The sequence below is a fragment of the Terrapene carolina genome, unplaced genomic scaffold, assembly GCF_002925995.2.
Source record: "Terrapene carolina triunguis isolate 2854851 unplaced genomic scaffold, T_m_triunguis-2.0 Scaffold58, whole genome shotgun sequence".
NCBI lineage: Eukaryota > Metazoa > Chordata > Testudines > Emydidae > Terrapene > Terrapene triunguis.
Window position 1 is genome coordinate 50,894,790 of NW_020664409.1, and position 19,328 is coordinate 50,914,117.

Genomic DNA, 19,328 nt, shown 5'->3' on the forward strand with positions numbered 1-19,328 from the left:
GCTCTGGTGGAGTACCGGAGTTGACAGGAGAGTGCTCAGTGGTCGATTTATCGCGTCTTTACTAGACACGATAAATTGACTCCCGCTGAATCAATTGCTCCGGAGGTAAGTGTAGACATGCCCTAAAAGATGCCCATCTCTCTCCATGCTTTGTATAGGGAGCCTAGGCACCTAACCCAGGCTTTGTGGATCACAGTGTTGTTCCAGTGATTTTTAGGTGTCTAAAAGTTAGGCATTATGACACTCAGCATCGCAACACCTAAGTACCTTTAGGGATCCAGGCCTTTGGCTTCTTTGGTGTTTGTACAGAGCAAGGTATGCTGCGGGTACCAATCAAAAGAAATATTAAGTAATAACATATATGAATACATTATGTGCTTTTTTAGGCAAAACAGGATCATTTACATTCTCTTCTGGCACAGAACTCTGAACCCATTTATTTCTACATATAATTTGATTCAAATAATTTCAGTAGAAGGGGGGAAAGAAATATTTTGGCTGAATTATGCCTTTTCTGTGGTATTTGAAAAAGCCCTTAATTTAAAGACCAATAGTCCATAATTTATTCTAGTCACTTTAGTTATTTTAAGAAACCTGAGGTATTCAAATATGGAAAAAATTCTAAGGGCAAAATTCTATCCTTGAATGCACATAGAGTGCATACATCTCCTACATCCTTCACTGGGGGTTCTACACAGGGATCCAAAGGTAGTTTTTGTCCCCAAGCACATACAAGTACACTTTTCAGAGCTATTTTTTATTTCCAGCTTTTTAAATTTGTGTAAGCTAATTTTTTAAAAAATCACTAAAAAAATCTCTAAAATAATACTGTTTAGCCCCTAAAATCAAAGCTACACTTTTTCTGTTCTTTTAAATACAGTTGTTGATGCTCCATCAGGTATAGCATTATCAGGATTATTTTAATGTTCTGAGGCTCTTGCTATGAACAGCCATACCTCATGTGGGGACCCAAATGGTGACCTGAAAATCTAGCCCTCCAGCAGATAGGAGTTGCAAACATATAACTTCACCAGTCTTCCCACCCACAACTACCTAACCCTATTATCCAATCCAGCTTCCCTTACTCTAAACCACCTTGCAACAAGTGACTTACTAGTTCCCCGTAAGGGAAGTTAGGGTAGAACAGAAGGAAATAAGAAGTAATGGGTGTTAGTAACAGCTGTGTGTTAGGCGATTGGTGAACCGAAATCACTTTTTATCATGATGACCAATGTTGTCCACTGTTTCCTTGGACTCCCTCAGTCTGTGTGTATCCATCTGTTGTCTCTTGTCTAATACTTAGATTGTGAGCTCTCTGGGGCAGGTCAGTGTTGTGTTTGTACAATGCCCTGATCCATGACTAGGACTCCAAGGTATTACAGTAATACCAACAACACAAATAATAATAATATAGCAGTAAGGGGCATGGGAAGTTTTTATTAACACACAAACAGGATCAGTCTATCTATTGTACATCTAAAGTACCTATCACTATTGTATTGTAGCAAAGATTAGACTGGCTTCACACAGGGCCAAACACTTCTGATGACTTTCAGACCCAGTATATAGGAGAGGGATACACTCACACTCTGCCAATGAGAGTTGTGGAACTGCTGGAATGGTGGACAGGAATGATTTCCCAGTGCAGCCAATAATTCCTCACTGATTTTGGTCCTCTCTTTTCTTCCCATTGGGGCTGTGGAGGTTAATGCAGCCCCAAGTCACAAACTCTACTACTTGGGAGAGAAGATGGGATTTGGCAGCTGTGTGTAGTCTGTACAGTTGCCCCCTTTACCATTCATGTCCATGGAGCCCAGACAAACCAGAAAGGTCTCCGAGGGCTCTGTGCAATCGAGTTTTGTATAATATTATGTATTGTGTCTAGAAAGAAATTATGTAATTTTATATTGTGCTGTATTTAACCCACAAATTATATGAGGAGGACTTATATGAAGAACAATTTGTCTCCATGATTCCAATTACAGGTATGTGTAGAACACAATATACTAGTAAGAATTTGCTGTGCAAGGCAGTTGGCATAGCTTTGTTTTAAAATGGTAAATATTCTCAGATTGAAGTTCAATTAGCAATGAAAATGTCACGTAGCTTTATTATATGTTTGCTAGTATGGCCGGTGTAACTCATTTAGAAGCTGCTTGCAATGTGCAATCCTACACTAAGTATATCATAACCAAAAATACAATACTTACATATGTATATAAAATATATCCAGAGATAGCAGTGCCAAACAGTCTTTTGGGACAGTCTAAAAGAATATCATTAATTTTTACTGTATACTTACACTCTGGCTCAGTTCCAACATTGGCTTTCTGTAAAAATCATTTCAAGTATAGAATTATGTTGTTTGCTTGCAGCAACATCACAGGAACAGTAGTGAGCCATATGTTGCTACTTAGCAACTTAGTCTATAAGTCCCAAAGCATGTACTGATTTGAAAATTGAACAGAAATGATAATTGTTGAGTGATGCTGTGAGGCAAGTTGTCTTGGATTACCAGGCTATGCAGATGTTTGATGTTATGTAGAAAAAGGAACAAAACTGTATTTTTCCTGTTTGATGGCTGGATTTTTATTATGTTAGCCTAAAGGGGATAAATTGATTAAAAACCCTTACAATAACCCAAGGTGATGTTTCCCTGAATATGAACACATTCCAGTAAACAAAAGGAATTTGAAGTGCAAAGTTCAGCTTTCCAAGACCATTCATCACAATTTTGATGTCCAAACTTTATTTCACTCTGCAATATGTACTATTTTACATCATCTGAATTCTTTGAGATATTGGGGTTCAGGAAATATTAGAGAGCAAAGTTAAAATATAATTATCTAGTTACCGTTCATAGTTTCCATAATTAAATGATAGAAATGTCATTTTTTATAAGATTTTTGTGTGGAAGATCAGATGATTCGAACTGAAACAAAGCACCTAGTAAACACATTCTGAAACGTCATAAAAGATTAAAAAGAGTATTGTTATTTTTAAACACTTCAGTTTAAATTATCCAAACTATGCACACACAAAGTATAATAATATCAACCAAAGAAAATCATTCTAATGTATAATGTGAATTTCTAATCCTTTATTCAAAACTATTTAAGACAGACAATGATGCTCTGAAAGGTAGCAGCTGCTTTATAACAGCAATCATTCACAGAGTTTGTACTTCTACTGTTTCAAACAAATTCAATTAGCCCTTGCACTTCAAAACCCTTAAGGCATAAATGAGATGATACTAGGTTGCTTTAATCTAATAGTAATACTAAACTTGTCAGTACAGTTTTTGGATTAATGGTTAGAAAAAAAATTAGTAATATAATTTTTCATTTTTTAATCAAACAATTCTATTCAAAACTACCTCTGGATCTTGGAGGGTTCTTTCCTGAATGAGTTCAATCATACAAGAATCTTAAATTTAAAGTTCAGTCTTCCAAAGGCATTCTTACAGTAACTTCAACAGCAGACAGGGAGGTAATGTGGTGGGAACATTCACATTTTAAATATGGGCTTTTTGACTGATAATATAGCTCAGCTCACATAAAAGATAGTTAAAGAATGAAAGAGAATAAACCTATAAATTAAATTTGAGTAGATAAGCATGACTATCTAAAAATGCTTCTTTATAAAGACATTTAGCGCTCAGTATAATGTCAGTTTCCAAGACAGTTCATTCAACCTTGGGATTATACGCGTCAACCCTCATCTACTAGTCAAGATGCAAACAAACTAATTTCCCACTTAACCAGATATCTCCATGTAAGCCCATAGTTTTTGTCATGCAGAAGAGTATCAGACTGTCCACTATTTGAGATGGGTACTGGGCTACATGGATCACTATCCTGATTCTTTATAGCAATTCGTATGACCCCGGCTTAAATAATGGACCTGTGCTGCTGTTACTATGATTCACTGACACAGAACTGAAATGACTGAAATGTATGGAATGTAACAACAGAATCAGAATTCAAATTCTCCCTCAGCAAATGACTGCATGCACCCATGCACAGGTTGCTTTGCTTTTGTTTTTAAAAAGCAATGGCACCCCTTCAGTTTTACAAGCCTAAAATAAATTAAAATGAAATTAACTTAGATGAAAAAAATGTCAACGTGTGGACATATGCCACATTTTAATGGCTCTGATAACTTACAAATTGTTCCTTGCAAATTCTCCGTAAAAAGGACTCAAAAATATTTTTGAACAACTTAATCCATATTATACTCTTTTGACTGCAAGATAAACCCCAGCAGTAGATTTTGAGAGACTCGTTATGCTAACACTAATGGTGCAACCTTGGCAACATTCCTCAGCCATACGATTTCTGTTAAAAATGCAATTCTTCATCTACAACTGGCCTAAGAGTGATAATTAAAGCTATTTGTGATAGTGTAGCTTATAATGATTAACTTGTCTGCAGTCAGATAAACAAATAACCTGCACCTGTAAAGACTTTATTTCCTGAAGGTAAAACAACTGTTTAGGAAAGATCATGCTGGCAAAACAGCTGCTTGCATTCTGGAGAGGAAACAAGGTAGTATCTTTCAACAAATGCCAACTCTGGTGTTTTATCAGCTCTATCTCATTAACTGGAAAGAAGGCTTAAATGCTTTGTTTATAAATTATGATTATTCCTGATTGCAGCAGTTACTGATAGTGCCACTCATTTGCAATGCAACTCTTTGGATTTGTTTAATTACAATTTGAAACAAGGCAGAGAAGATTAATTAACCCACCTGGCTTGCTGGCACATAGTCCTGGCTCGGCTCTGTCATACTCATATACATGTTGTCACCGTCAAACTGCGAATGAAATAATAGTAAACATTCAGCAATCTTGAATGTTTTTCAGCATCAACTGGAAAACAGTAGCCATAAAATAATATTATAGCCCGGTTTGGAAGACTTGTAATTGCATGTGTGCATCTTGTCTTTGATGTTCCTGTTGTCATCCTTATTGACCCTGGATGTCAGTGATTTGGAGTAATTAGTGCTCTAGTAATTACAGCAAGCAAGCAAGCAATGAATGGTTTCCTTTCATCTGCAATCTGTTTTAAAACAAAATGGCTCATTTTGTGCACCATGTATACATTCTGCTGTTGGTTGCAATGAAGTACTAAGTGAATTGCACAGTTTCTGACAAGAGGAAGATGATAATGGAAAATGTACTAAAATGCATCGTAATGGATTCTAACTTTACATTTTGATCAAGAACAAGTTTGGAAGTTTCAAAACAAATTAAAATCCACCTTATTGAAATGTCTCCAAATCAGAAATTAAGAAGAAGGTTCTTAGGCAAATTTCAGGCATTTGAACATCTGAAATACAGAACTTACAAAATTGGGTGGCATAAGTGGACAGTGTGCTTGATGTGTAAATAAAAATGAATATGAACAAACAACTGTGGAATTACCCTTCAGTAAATTATAATAAATAATATTAATGGAATTTGTGTGCAAACTGATTTTTCTTCTTTTAAAAATAGAATTAGATATAACAAAAACAAGACTGATTAGGAAGGGAAGGTCTACATGGAATGAGACAGCTAGAATATAAGACTGGTCAGGTATCACCACAAAAAAGCATGAGACTACTTTTTTTGTATATGTAATCTGGACCCTGTGCCCACAGAACTCTCTTCATACTCTTTCAAATGTCTGTGTCAAGTTTACAGTGTGAGTAATTATAGTCCTAATATGCAATCTAGAGTTAGGAGAAACCTTTCCAAGCCTTTGGAATAGATATGGAGAGCTACAGGAATGCTCATCCCTCAATCATCAACTGAGAATTTCCAGCTGTTACTAGGTCTGTTTATCCCTCAGATAGAGACAAGCACCTACAAGATCTCTATCAAGCATTCTTAAAACTACAATACCCACCTGCTGAAGTGAAAAAACAGATTGACAGAGCCAGACGAGTACCCAGAAGTCACCTCCTACAAGACAGGGCCAACAAAGAAAATAACAGAACACCACTAGCTGTCACCTTCAGCCCCCAACTAAAACCTCTCCAGCGCATCATTAGAGATCTACAACCTATCCTGAAAGATGATCCTTTACTCTCACAGATCTTGGGAGACAGACCTGTCCTTGCTTACAGACAACCCCCCAACCTAAAGCAAATACTCACCAGCAACCACACAGCACTGAACAAAAACACTGACCCAGGAACCTATCCTTGTAACAAAGCCCGATGCCAACTCTGTCCACATATCTATTCAAGTGACACCATCATAGGGCCTAATCACATCATCCATACCATCAGGGGCTCGTTCACCTGCACATCTACCAATGTGATATATGCCATCATGTGCCAACAATGCCCCTCTGACATGTACATTGGCCAAACCGGACAGTCTCTACGCAAAAGAATTAATGGACACAAATCTGACATCAGGAATCATAATACTCAAAAACCAGTGGGAGAACACTTTAACCTGTCTGGCCATTCTATGACAGACCTGCGGGTGGCTATCTTAAAACAGAAAAACTTCAAAAACAGACTCCAACGAGAGACTGCTGAGCTGGAATTGATATGCAAACTAGACACAATCAACTCAGGGCTAAATAGGGATTGGGAATGGCTGAGCCATTACAAACATTGAATCTATCTCCCCTTGTAAGTATTCTCACACTTGCTTCTTATCAAACTGTCTGTACTTGGCTACCTTGATTATCACTTCAAAAGTTTTTTGTTTTTTGTTTTTTCTCTTACTTAATTGGCCTCTCAGAGTTGGTAAGACAACTCCCACCTGTTCATGCTCTCTGTATGTGTATATATATATATATCTCCTCAATATATGTTTCACTCAATATGCATCCGAAGAAGTGGGTTGTAGCCCACGAAAGCTTATGCTCTAATAAATTTGTTAGTCTCTAAGGTGCCACAAGTACTCCTGTTCTTTTTGCGGATACAGACTAACACGGCTGCTACTCTGAAATAGGTCTGTTTAAAATAACTTTCACCTGACCCCATCTGTGCATACTCAGAGTGACATATTTTGGAAATGGGCCATTATTTTGATGATGTGGCAAAAAAGAGTGGCAAGTTACATAAGGCGGGATTTTAAAAAAAATATTCAGCTTTGACCTTACCCTATTCCTACTGAAGTCAGTAGGATCTACTCATTGACTTCTGTGAGAGCAGAGTAGGCCAACACTGACCATTTTTGAAAATCCTACCTGTAATACACAGTACATCCACATGGTCATAGGGATGTAGCGTTAGGAACATTACTGCTTGGGGCAATACATACGGATGAGAAACCAGGCTTCACGCAGTCCCCTGCTGGGATAGGGGAGGGTGTTGGTATTCTTACCTGAGTGCTCTTCCTGGACCCTGCTCAAGGGATTCAGTCTTCCACATTTACCCTCAGCTAGAACGTGTCTGTTGCATTTAACACTCCATCCCTCTCCCTCAACCCACTCTGGCTGTTGGAAGAGAGAAGGAGCTTTCTCCCTGTGTCACTCCACACCCCATCTCAGAGCCTACTAGCTGCTCGGGGGGTGGGGGTTTTCTTTGCTACTTCACACCTCTGCCTCTCGCCTCGCTTTATGATTCCTCTGCTGCAAGAGGGTGGGGGTGATTCTGTTACTCATTTCAGCCCTCATTTTTGGCTCCCCTCCTCAGTGAATAGCCTCTGCACCTGCCTCCATCGCTGCTCTTAGCTTTCACAAACAGGACCAGAATAAACTGAGCTGGTGCTTATTGATTTCACTGCTGCCCAAAAGGAGCTGAAAAACAGCAGTAAAAACTGGCAAGGCTGCTGCCGTTATTGTTATTTGTATCATGATAATGCCTAGATGCCCTAACTAGGATCCGGGCCCCATTGTGCTAGGTGCAGTACAAACACTAAGAGATACCACTGCCCCAAAGAGCTTACAATGTAAATAGACAAGACACAAAGGGTGAGAGGAAGGACGTGCTGTTATACCATTTTACAAATGAGTTACCAAGGCACAGAGAGACTAAAAGGAAAGGGGCATAGAGAAGATACCTCATACAGTAGATTATAGCTATTGTATGTTAGTAAACTCAGTTATTATGTGAAAGCTCTGGACCTGGTGTCGTGACTTCTCCAAAATACATTACAGATTTTCTGAGCCTATGCCTCTAGTCATGCTTTCTAACTATGAAAACTTCCACCAAAGACTGGAAGTGAATGATTAATTTAAACCTATGCTCAAATTGTACCTTTAAATCACCTTTGTACCTTTAGATCTTTCTTTGACAGAGTGTGAGCACTTTTCATTGTGTTTTTATTTTAAAGCACCATGGTGTAAAACTGCATAAAAGATGATGTATAATCCACTAGTGATTTATACATAATTTTAATATTTGTGGCTTGTAGATATTGTTGTTAACCTGTATTACCAAAAATCTACTAATCCTGAAAAAGCTTTAAAACTAGGTTTTAAAAAACAAACAAAAAACCCAAATGCAAGCAGTCAGCATTGAGGATGCTTAATGACAAGTGATGTTCTCTGTTACTAAGAGATGCCATAATGAGACTAAAGCAAAGATGGGATGCAAACAGAAATCATCAAATGATTATGCTAAAGGAAAGGTTGATCTTGTTATGGAAACCATTAAAGATAAAAACAGAATTGCTCTGTAAATGCCACATTATTGCACTGTTGAAAAACCATCCTCATGGTACATTGGTAAAATATTCGAATGACAGATGTGACAGAGTGGGGATATGTCAGTATCAAAGTGTAAACTCCATTTTGAATTATGAACTCCATTTTGTATTATGTGCTGAACACATGTCTGAACTTGCCCAAGACAGGTTATTGTAATACATTCCAGAGAGGCACCCTACCCAGGAAACGTGTTTGAAATCTCACTGAAGGACCATCACAGTGAAGCCTTCAGGAGGGCAATCTAGGGCCATCAACTGTGACTGTCCTTCAACTACTGCCCCACTCCCCAGTGGTTTTTCTACAAAGGGACCTCCAGGAGGAGTGAACATGACAGGGGGAGTGAGCTGGAGTGCCCCAGAGGGACAATGGCAAAAGGAGGCAGATATTTAAAAAGGAGATTTAAGAGCAGGATGCTGCTCTGAGCTGTGGGCCAACCATTGTCACACATAGGACATGCAGCAGAAAGAGGGTAACAGATACGTGCCTAGCCTGAACTGCCAACAGACCCTGGACTCCAAAAAAAGAGTGAAATCAGATAGGGGAGGGTGCATCTCAGAACTTTAGTTATTTTACAAAGATCTGTAACTCTCTAATGCTTTTAAGAGTAAAGTCTCTGTGATTAAGGGTATGTCTATACTACCCGCCGGATCAGCGGGTAGTGATCGATCTATCGGGGATCGATTTATCACGTCTAGATGCAATAAATCGATCCCCGATCGCTCTGCCGTCGACTCAGGAACTCCACCACGGCGAGAGGCGGAAGCGGAGTCAACGGGGGAGCGGCTGTCGTCGATTCTGCACCGCGAGGACGCGAAGTAAGTGATTCTAAGTCCATCTAAGATATGTCGATTTCAGCTACGCTATTCTCGTAGCTGAAGTTGCGTATCTTAGATCGATCCCCCCTCCCACTGTAGACCAGGCCTAAGAAATTCCTTTGCTAAGCTTGTGTTCTTTGCTTGCCAGCCACACTGTCCCCACAGAGGTTACACTAGAAGCTTGGATCTCCCACAGCCTTGGTGGAGCTCTGCAGGAGTGTGTGTAAGTGATTAGGTGACGGGTTGGAGGCACTGGTTTCAGGGTCTAGCACAGATGGACTGTGGAGTCCCATGTACCAGGGAAGGAAGGGTATCAGACAAGAGATTAGAGCCTGGGAGTGAGCCCTATAGACCCTGAGCTAGAAACAGTGACAACTCTGTCCAGAACCAGTTGACTTAGAAGCATATGGGACCCAGTGATTGGGTCCACTCACAACATACTGGTGACCATGCAGAGTGGTACCAAGTCAGGTTGTAACAGCACACATTTTCAAATCTTTACTAAAGGATAATTTTCAATGCAAAAATTTTTTGAAAAAAAAATTGTTAAAGTCTTCTAAAAGCACACAATTTCTGCCACATCCACTCATAAGATGTATTATCATTTCACAGGTGACTTGTATAATTGTTTAGATTTTCTTCAGTACTATACCTAGACACTATGTGTAAGTTCTCCAGGCTTTTTTCTAACTTGTTCCCTAGACTAACTTGCTATTTATTGCTCTCACTATGGGAAGGGAGTGGAGTCCAAGCGTCTGCTGAATCCAAAACAAGGAAGTGTACATTTTCAAGCATGCAGATGACATATCTAATACACCATGGTGATTCCAATCTGAATGACTGCACTACAGCTTTTATATTTCCAGTACACTTAATAAAGGTCAATGTAGAAGTGGACAGAGGGTGTTGTTCTGCTTCCCACTTTGAGCCTGCATGTATCAATACCTGATAGATCCTTGAAGTTGTTAGTCTCCATACAGAGCACTGAAGATGCGTTACTGAGCACAGCAGGCTAGTAGAAGTAGGATGAGACTGACAGAAGGACGGCAAAGTCCAGACATAGCGGAATGTATCAAAGACAGCACAAGCAAGAATGGGGTACTATATAAGTTTTTTGTGTAAATGTATATAGAAAACAGTAGGCACGCAGGGATGAACTATGAACTACCTCAATTGGGCTCCAGCTCCCTTTAACCTTGAATGTTAAAAAAAAAAAAGAGCCCTGCAGTCTTGAATCACTTGATAAACTATTTCTTGCATCTAGAGCACCTGTTAAATATGCAGACAGAGATTGCAGTGGCAAAGGCTTTTGTTATTATTTTACTCAACACAAACTGAATTATAGATGTATCCACCCACAGAGAGACCTGAACCACTAAAACTAGACTTTTTTTTCCCATAATAGTTGAGTAAAACTATTATACTTTGGGGCTTCTGACCTTTTCAAAACCCCAAACACCTGGCCACACCTAGGATTGGGCCTGATTCTGCACTACTGAAGTCTGTGGTCGTGAGAGCAGAATCAGAGCCCTACAGAGATAACTTCCCATTTTCACTGTCAGTGTAATTTTTGTGAACATCCACTTCTATCCTCTTTCCTCTGGACCCTTTCTTAAGTTGTACATTGTGAAAGAAAAGATTAAAAAAAAAGTTAAAAATCAAAGATAGAGGTGATGGGAAGTACACACAAGTAACTATGCAAAAAGCACAGCTACCTCTATTAGCTTCCACAGCATTGCTATTTCACAGCAGAATAGTGGCTCCTTAGACCTTACAGAATGAACTCTGCACAAATTGGACAAAATTATACCCTTGCGTGGCTTCAATGGGAGCCATGTGCATGGACCCATGGACAGAATTTGGCCCACTGTGTTATTTATGGAGAAAGCAGGGGATATACAGATCCTGAGGAAAAGCTTAAGAATACTTCTCAAACTGCTTCTAGCTTATGCATAAGAGAAACACAGAAATAAAGTGGACTAAAACAAAACAGTACATTAGCAAAACTCAACCATTTTCTAAAATAGCCTTATTATACCACTGAGAGGCAAATCAGAGGTAACCATAGCTAGGTAAGCAGAGGGTCCTGCCTACATATTCTCAGCCACCTGTACAAAAGATGAGAGAAAAGAAGATTATGGAATTCCTTTAATTCTGATTTTAAGAAACTGAATACGGGCTTGATCATACAAGGTGCTGATCACGCCTGATGCAGCCAGGCACTTAAGCGCATGCATACCTTTAAGCATGAAAATAACCCTGTTGAAGTGAAAGGGGTTACTCATGTATTTAAAGTCACGTATGTGCTTTAATGTTAGGATCAGGCCAAAGTGCTCAGAGCTTCGTCAGCTCACACCCTAATTCCATAAATATGTGCAAGCCTTGCAGGCTAGAAAATACCTTAAATTTCTGGTAATCAAATTATTCAGAACACTTGAGTTCATATGTATGTACAGTGTAATTTTCAAGGGGCTAGATACCTCAAATAATTGGTAATTGATCCTTTCTAGATGGCTGGTTCAAATCTGGCCAGGCTGGTTATGACCAAAATTTAATCACTATCACACAGTTGCTCCAGAATAAGATGTCCCCATGGCGAGTTATTCTAGAATAGCTATTTTGGTAAATTTCCAAATGTAGACAAGCCTTCAGTCAAACTGCTGGTGAGGTCCCCATCAAAATATAGCACTACAACAAATGACTCCCGTTTGCAGTCTCAGCAAGGATATCAAGAACTAACTGGCATGGAGACTTGGCTCATCTCCTCACCAGGAGGGTGTAGGGGTGAGAATTGAGGCACACAGCTAGGGCCGTGTAGATTAGTTTGGATTGCTGCTGTGCCTATTCTGTATTATAAAAACAGGATCATGAAAAAGTAAAGCTGGTTGGGAATTTTCAGATTTTTCATTAAAAGTGGGAGGAAATGGTGACTGTAAAATATTTGCAGGTTTTCATCTATTTGTTTGTTTTTAATATTATTTCAACAGTTCTACTCTTGCACTGAAATCACTTGTACTGCTACTTTTTGAAAAAATAGTTCAGGGTGTTCTATATGCCTTCTAAGTTGAAATTTGACCTTCAACATGGTAGGTCATGTTATGAGTTAAATATCCCATGCCATCTTTTATTTATAATTTGTGATGATGTACTCCTATTCGTTACACCTATCGTTCATTAAGAAGACTGTGACAATACTGTACTTACTTATTTGATGTGTTGTTTTCTCTTTTTTAAAAGATCCCTGCATACAAGTATTTTTCTATTTTCCCTTAGTTTCAGAGGCAAAGAGTCAAACTTCAAGCTATAGTTTTACCTGTCATCCTTTTCCCAAAATGCTTTAAAGATGACAGATATTCATCTCCTCCTCTTTCCCATCCCCAATAATGGGAGCCTCTCTCACTGCAGCTTATCATTTTTCCAGGTCAGAACACTCTGGACCTATTATAACTGTATATTTCTCACAGTGAATCAGCTAGGAGAAGTTGCTCAAACCTGGTGTTATCAGCACCCTGGCTACTATGTACCCAAGGGGCCAACCACGTGACAAAGAAACATACATATTAGCACTGGAAGGAACCTCCTGAGTAATTGACTCTGTCCACTGCATCATCACAGAGTAGTTTTCACTCTCCCTAAGGCACTCTCAATGACTTATTGTCAAGTCTTGCCTTGGATACATCTCCAGAGATGGTGTTTCCACAACCTCCCTTTCATGGCACAATTGTCCATACTGTTCAGAGGTTTTTCTGCTTTATCTTAAGACTTTTTTTGTCACTCCTTTTGGCTACTGAGACTAATGGCTCTTCCTCTTAGTAACACACTTGAATGCATTGAACAGCAGATGTACTGTTTACCCACACTTCTCTCTCCTTTAGGTGGCCTAGGTTCAATCCCTTTAATCTCCCCTGAGGTTAGGTTTTCCAAACACTTCCTCATTTGTAACCCCATAGCATTCTCTCTAGTTTACTAATGTCTTTTCACAGAATTGTGTCCCGCCTAAAATGAATTCAGCATTCTACTGTGGACAAACTAGTGTTCTCAATTATCAAGCCGCCCTCCTAATATATTTCTCCTTAGCACTGTTACCTTGTCAGTGTTCATCCATTCTGTACACTCTTCCTCACCACACAAACAATTTGTAACAAGCTTTGTCTCTACTGGCCTTGACTAGCAGCAACCGCCAAACTTCTTCTTAATGTGGGCGCAAAAAGAGTAGTGCAGAATGCTGCCACACAAAACTTTGGGTCACATTACCTATATTAAGGAAAAGATTAAGGACTGAATTCTCCTACTCAAGTAGCAGTTGCAGAAGACCCTAAATGCAAAGGCAAAGTTCTGCTGTTCTGGAAGAGGTAGACCCCAGAAATGACATACCAAAGGTCTCCACTTTCATTACTTCCCATGGAACAAGCTCTGTGGTTAGGGTTGCCAACTTTCTAAATGCACAAAACCAAACACCCTAGCCCCGCTCCTTCCCCGAGGCCCTTCCCCCTATCCCGCCCCTTCCTGAGGCCCCGCCCACCAATCACTACATCCCCCCTCCCTCGGTGGCTTGTTCTCCCCCACCCTCACTCACTTTCATTGGGCTGGGGCAGAGGGTTGGGGTGCGGGAGATGGTGAGGGCTCTAACTGGGTGTGTGGGCTCTGGAATGCAGCCAGAAATGAGGGGTTCAGGGTGCAGAAGGGGGCTGCGGGTTGAGGCAGGGAAGTGGGGTGCAGGAGGAGGTACAGGCTCTGGGTTGGGGGGGCGGGCTCTGCGGTGGGGCTGGGGATGAGGGGTTTGGGGTGCAGGAGGGGGCTCCAGGCTGGGGAAGGGGGTTGGGATATGGGGGGGGGTGACGGCTCCAGCTGGGGGTGAAGGCTCTGGGGCAAGCCCAGGGATGAGGGGTTTGGGGTGCAGGAGGGGGCTCCAGGTTCAGGGGGGCTCAGTGCTGGGGTGGGGGGTTGGGGCTCAGGGTTGGGGCATGGGCTTACCTCAGGTGGCTCCCAGTCAGCAGCGCAGCGGGGCTAAGGCAGGCTCCCTGCCTGTCCTGGCTCCGCGCTGCACCCCAGAAGCAGCCAGCAGGTCCAGCTCCTAGGCGGGAGGGCCAGGAGGATCCATGTGCTGCTCTCACTCGCAGGCACCGCCCGCCTGCTCCCATTGGCCGCAGTTTCTGGCCAATGGGAGTGCAGAGCCAGTGCTCGGGGCAGGAGCAGTGCATTGAGCCCTGTGCCCGCCCTCCCCCCTGCCTAGGAGCTGGATCTGCCGGCCGTTTCCGGGGCTCAGCGCAGAGCCAGGACTAGTGGGGACTAGCCTGCCCTAGACTGCAGCACTGCCAACCGGACTTCTAACGGCCCAGTCGGTGGTACTGACCGGAGCCGCCAGGGTCCCTTTTTGGCCAGGCATTCTGGTCGAAAACTGGATACCTGGCAACCCTATCCATAGTGGTCTCCTTGCTAGCAGTCTGAGGTAATGCGAGGGCATAATCAGTGAATCTATAACCAAGTGGATCCATGGGCTTAACCCTGCATATATGAACTGCATAGTGGGCCACAGATAATTCTACCGATTTGAAACTGTAGTAACAGCCATACACAAGCTGTGCAGATGCTCTATATCCATCCCCTGCATATAGAGGATTCTGATCCTAAGCTCCCCCTTACTCCTTGTCACACAGGTATGGTGTCGAATCCTTGGAATCAGGTGCTGATGGTCTTAGGGGGCCCAATGCAATAGTGAGTCAGTGGAAATCCGGGAGTCCATCTTGACAGAAACGTACACACCAAGCAACTACATTAATTGCATTAAAATGACAATACAATGCAACGTATTAATCTTACTGTGTTAATTTTATAACAATTTTTAAAGAGCTAATACAAGTTTAAAATTTAATACAATGTGATTAAATGCAAACTACCTTGATAAAGCTGTTCTTATAATGTTTTTATGATGTAAAATGGTTTCTTATTAGCTATGGATACTGCATTTTCCCCACAGTATAAAAATATCTCCTTCTGTTTTACCCTATCGCATCATCATTTTTGTTTTAGTTCAGTGATCACAGAACTTAGCCAGATACTTTATCCATTTTATTAATCAATTAAAGTGCTTTATAATACTAATGTAGAAATTATGCCTTTTGTGCCCCATAGTATATTCTCTCTCCTCGCTATACAAACTACTGTATTATTAACATACCTTGCTCCTGATCTGATATTCTGCTAAGAAAATTACCATCATCTTCTATAACTAAGAACATTAAGCAAGTGCACATTAAAGTTGAAATAACTGGACTGAATAATTTTTAAAATGCTCTGTGTGTTGCTGTGGAAGACTGAAATTATATAAACATTTTTTAAGCTATGGGGCCCAATTCCCCTCTGTGCAGCCCCACTCATGGGTCTGCATAAACACGGCTATTGTTTGGTCCCTAATGTACAATATTTATAGTTAATTATTCTTATAGGGCCAAATTCTACTCGAAATTACAGTGGTATGAATCTGGAATAACACCACTTAAATCAATTTAATCCTCTATTTCTATGGTCAATTAAAGCAAAAGAGGGAGTAGAGGAAGGTGTGGGGGGGCATGTTCTTCTCTAATTTTCAGACTTCCAATCCCAAGGCAGGCAAAAAAGTAATGTAGGTGTAAATAAAAACAACATTTGGTCCTCTATATTTTTTCTTTAAAAAGCAAGCATAAAATTTGTTGAATTCAATGGTAAACATGCATGCGGAAGTATGCAGAAAAAATATGCCCATGATTAGAATCAAGTTTAGAATGAAACATCTCTTTACACAAATGGTGCCTGATTTACTGTTGTGTTACTCTAGATCAGTGGTCACCAACCCATAGAGCGTGATCGACTGGCCAATCCTGGAGCCTCTGCCAGTCGATCGCGATCTCTGGCCACTTAAAGTCCCACAATGCAGTGGGGCTAAGGCAGGCTCCCTGCCTGCTCCAGCCCCACACTGCTCCCGGAAGTGGCCATGTCCCCGTGCCTGCAAGTGCCATGTGTCTGCAAGTACCACCCCCATAGCTCCCATTGGCCAGGAATGGGGAACTGCAGTCAATGGGAATTGCAGGTGCAGTGCTTGCAGGAAGGAGCAGCGTGAGGAGCCACATGCTCCCCCAGCGGGCCGCAGGGGCATGTTGGCTGCTTCTCAGAGTAGCGTGTGGCCAGGGCAGGCAGATAGCCTGCCTTAGCCCTGCTGCGCAGCTGACCGGGAGCCGCCCAAGGTAAGTGCCGCCTGGCAATAGACATGTTTTGATAGGAAATTAATTTTGTGTTTAAATCAATGGTTTGAAATTTTAACTACTGCTGTGGTATGAATAAAGTGATTCATTTTCCACTTGTTTTATTTTTCCAGCTCATTAGTGATATGCAACTTAAGTGTTTTACATGTCTAATAGTAATTCAGTGTTTGCAGTTCAGAATGGCTTTTGGGTGTGTGGGCTCTTAGGCTATTTCTACACTACCACGGTAAGTCGACCTAAGTTACGCAACTCCAGCTACGCGAATAACGTAGCTTGAGTTGACGTACTTTAGGTAGACTTACTGCGGTGTCTACACCGAGCTGGGTCAAGGGGAGACACTCTGCCATCGACTTACTTCACTCCTCTCGTTCCCGTTGGAATACCAGGTTGACTGGAGAGCGCTCTGCTGTCGATTTAGTGGGTCTTCACTAGACCCGCTAAATCGACCCTCGGTACATCAATCACCAGAGTGTCGATCCCGTGGTAATGTAGACAAAGCCTTAGGAACATAGGGCTGGAAGGAACTCCAGTGTTCTAACTATTGTTCTGTCACAGGCAATCTTGTCATACAATCCCTCATAAATTTATCAAGCTCCATCTTAAAACTAGTCAGGTTGTATGCCCCCACAATAGTCAGCACATTGACTGAAAGCCGAACAAGTATTTTATACATTACAGTGCATTGCTGGAGAGCTTTGTTAACACAGAGCAATGTGAATTATGTAACTGATTTTATTTCTTTTTGTTAAACACAGCACATTGGAAATGTATAACAAGGTCCTTTCAGGAATACAAAGTAAAAGCAATGTCATGTAATATGCTACAACAGGTAATTCAGTGTCTTAGACAGGATTAGCCAACAGATTTATCAAGCAGCCTCTAAGGAAAGCAGAGTTCAAGTCTGGGCTCATCAATAATACATAAATAAACTAAACAATTAGGTACAAAGTGGCTATCTTGTCAGACAACTTATTAACCGATAAATGATACACTCACTGCAGTGAGTGTAAAAAGGAGAGATATGTAAAGATAGAGAAAGAAGACTGGAAAAGGAGGAAGAAAGCTGTTGCACTTTCTAGTGCATTTGTGGAATTAGCATTCCTCTAACTCATCCTGCTATGTAGGGTTTGGAAACCTGTGGGTTATATTTGATATATCATATGTACTGCAATATGTAGGCACGAATGGGGTACACAAAGGATATGGCAACAGCTTTTACTTGGATTTACTTCACTTCTGCCAGTTTAAGATTGGATATAAGTTTGTATATGTTACTTTGTTTTCTAACCAGAAATATGAAAAATAAAAATATACTCAATTTTTCCACCAGATGCCTAATACTAGAGCATCGGTTTCAAACACCTGACAGGCAAAGTTTATACAGTAAACTACAGCTGCATCTGAGTTATAATGTCACTGCTGGGCATTGCTGTAATTCAATAAGCACAATGGGAGACGTCTTTTTCTAGAAAAAAGTCTGGGTATAAATATAAAGAAACTTACACTCAAGTTTACTCTTTAGTTAAACAGCAGCAAACAGTCTTCAAAAGAAAATGTAGGTTAGTAAATGTGTAAATGGAGCGACTCATTCATTCTTTACCAAATAACTACATATTCTGTAGGCAGATTTTAATTTCCTTTGTTGCACTGGATTGCAATGTCCAGGGGGAAAGGAGATGGTTGAACAATGACAAATGGAAGATTTTTTTATGATTGGCTTGGGTTTCTGAGAACAAATTAGCCAAAAAAACCCTTCACGTCTTTGTCACTTCCATAACTCAGAACCCCTAAACACTAGGGTTTCAGTATTTAATATAATATAATATATTTAACATAATATATTTATACACCACCTTTCATGAAAAAGAATACCAAAATACTTTAAGAACACTGGCCACACACTGGAGAATTGGTTTAGTATTGACTCAGAGGGAAGAGGTCTACCTACTGAATCACTAATACAGTTTCCTGTAACATCTATGATATGTATGCTTTGGAGGTCTTCTGACTCAGCCAACCCTGGCAGGTAACAGCTGATGCAATCACAGCACATAGTGGTGTGGTGATAGACCACATTGAAAATTCAGAAATAAATAAATAAATAAAAAACCACAGTGGGATCAATTGTGTAAATTTTATCCTTTGTTTTGGCAACAGAGCAATTTTGACCCCCCAGACCCCTCAGTGCCTACTGGCAAGAGGGGTTACAAGAATATTCTGATCCAGGCATGTACATTCTAGCTCACCAAAGAATATCATGAGGTGTTCAATGAAAGCCAGGGTCACATTGGTCATTAATATAATTGTGAAATGTATGTATAGATACTATGTAAGAAGTTATGTATTGTATACTGAAAGTATGTTCTAAAGTCTGTAGCAAGGCAAAGTTGACAAACACATTTTCTGTCAGACAAGAAGTTTATTCACCTGTCTCTCTGTTGGTCTGTAAATTAAGCATTGTACGCTAGCACAATGGCTACACATCTACATATGAAGTCAACAGGCGGATGTGAAATCAACAGGGCAGCTGCACACAAGGGGCTAACTTCACTCAGAGCACAGACAGTGAACTTTGGGAATAAAAGTAGAAGGCAAAAAAATATCCTATCCCTAGGAAG

The 19,328-nt window shown here is 40.7% G+C and overlaps 1 protein-coding gene across 2 annotated transcripts in view; it reads right to left on the reverse strand.

Moving 5' to 3' along the window:
• Window positions 1-19,328, reverse strand: part of TOX (thymocyte selection associated high mobility group box) — a 274,162-nt gene that overhangs the window by 134,435 nt on the left and 120,399 nt on the right. For both annotated transcript variants that reach the window (XM_024205740.2, XM_024205739.2), the window contains exon 2: window positions 4,750-4,815. In XM_024205740.2, the coding sequence (XP_024061508.1) occupies window positions 4,750-4,815 (66 nt within the window). The remainder of the gene's footprint in view (window positions 1-4,749; window positions 4,816-19,328) is intronic.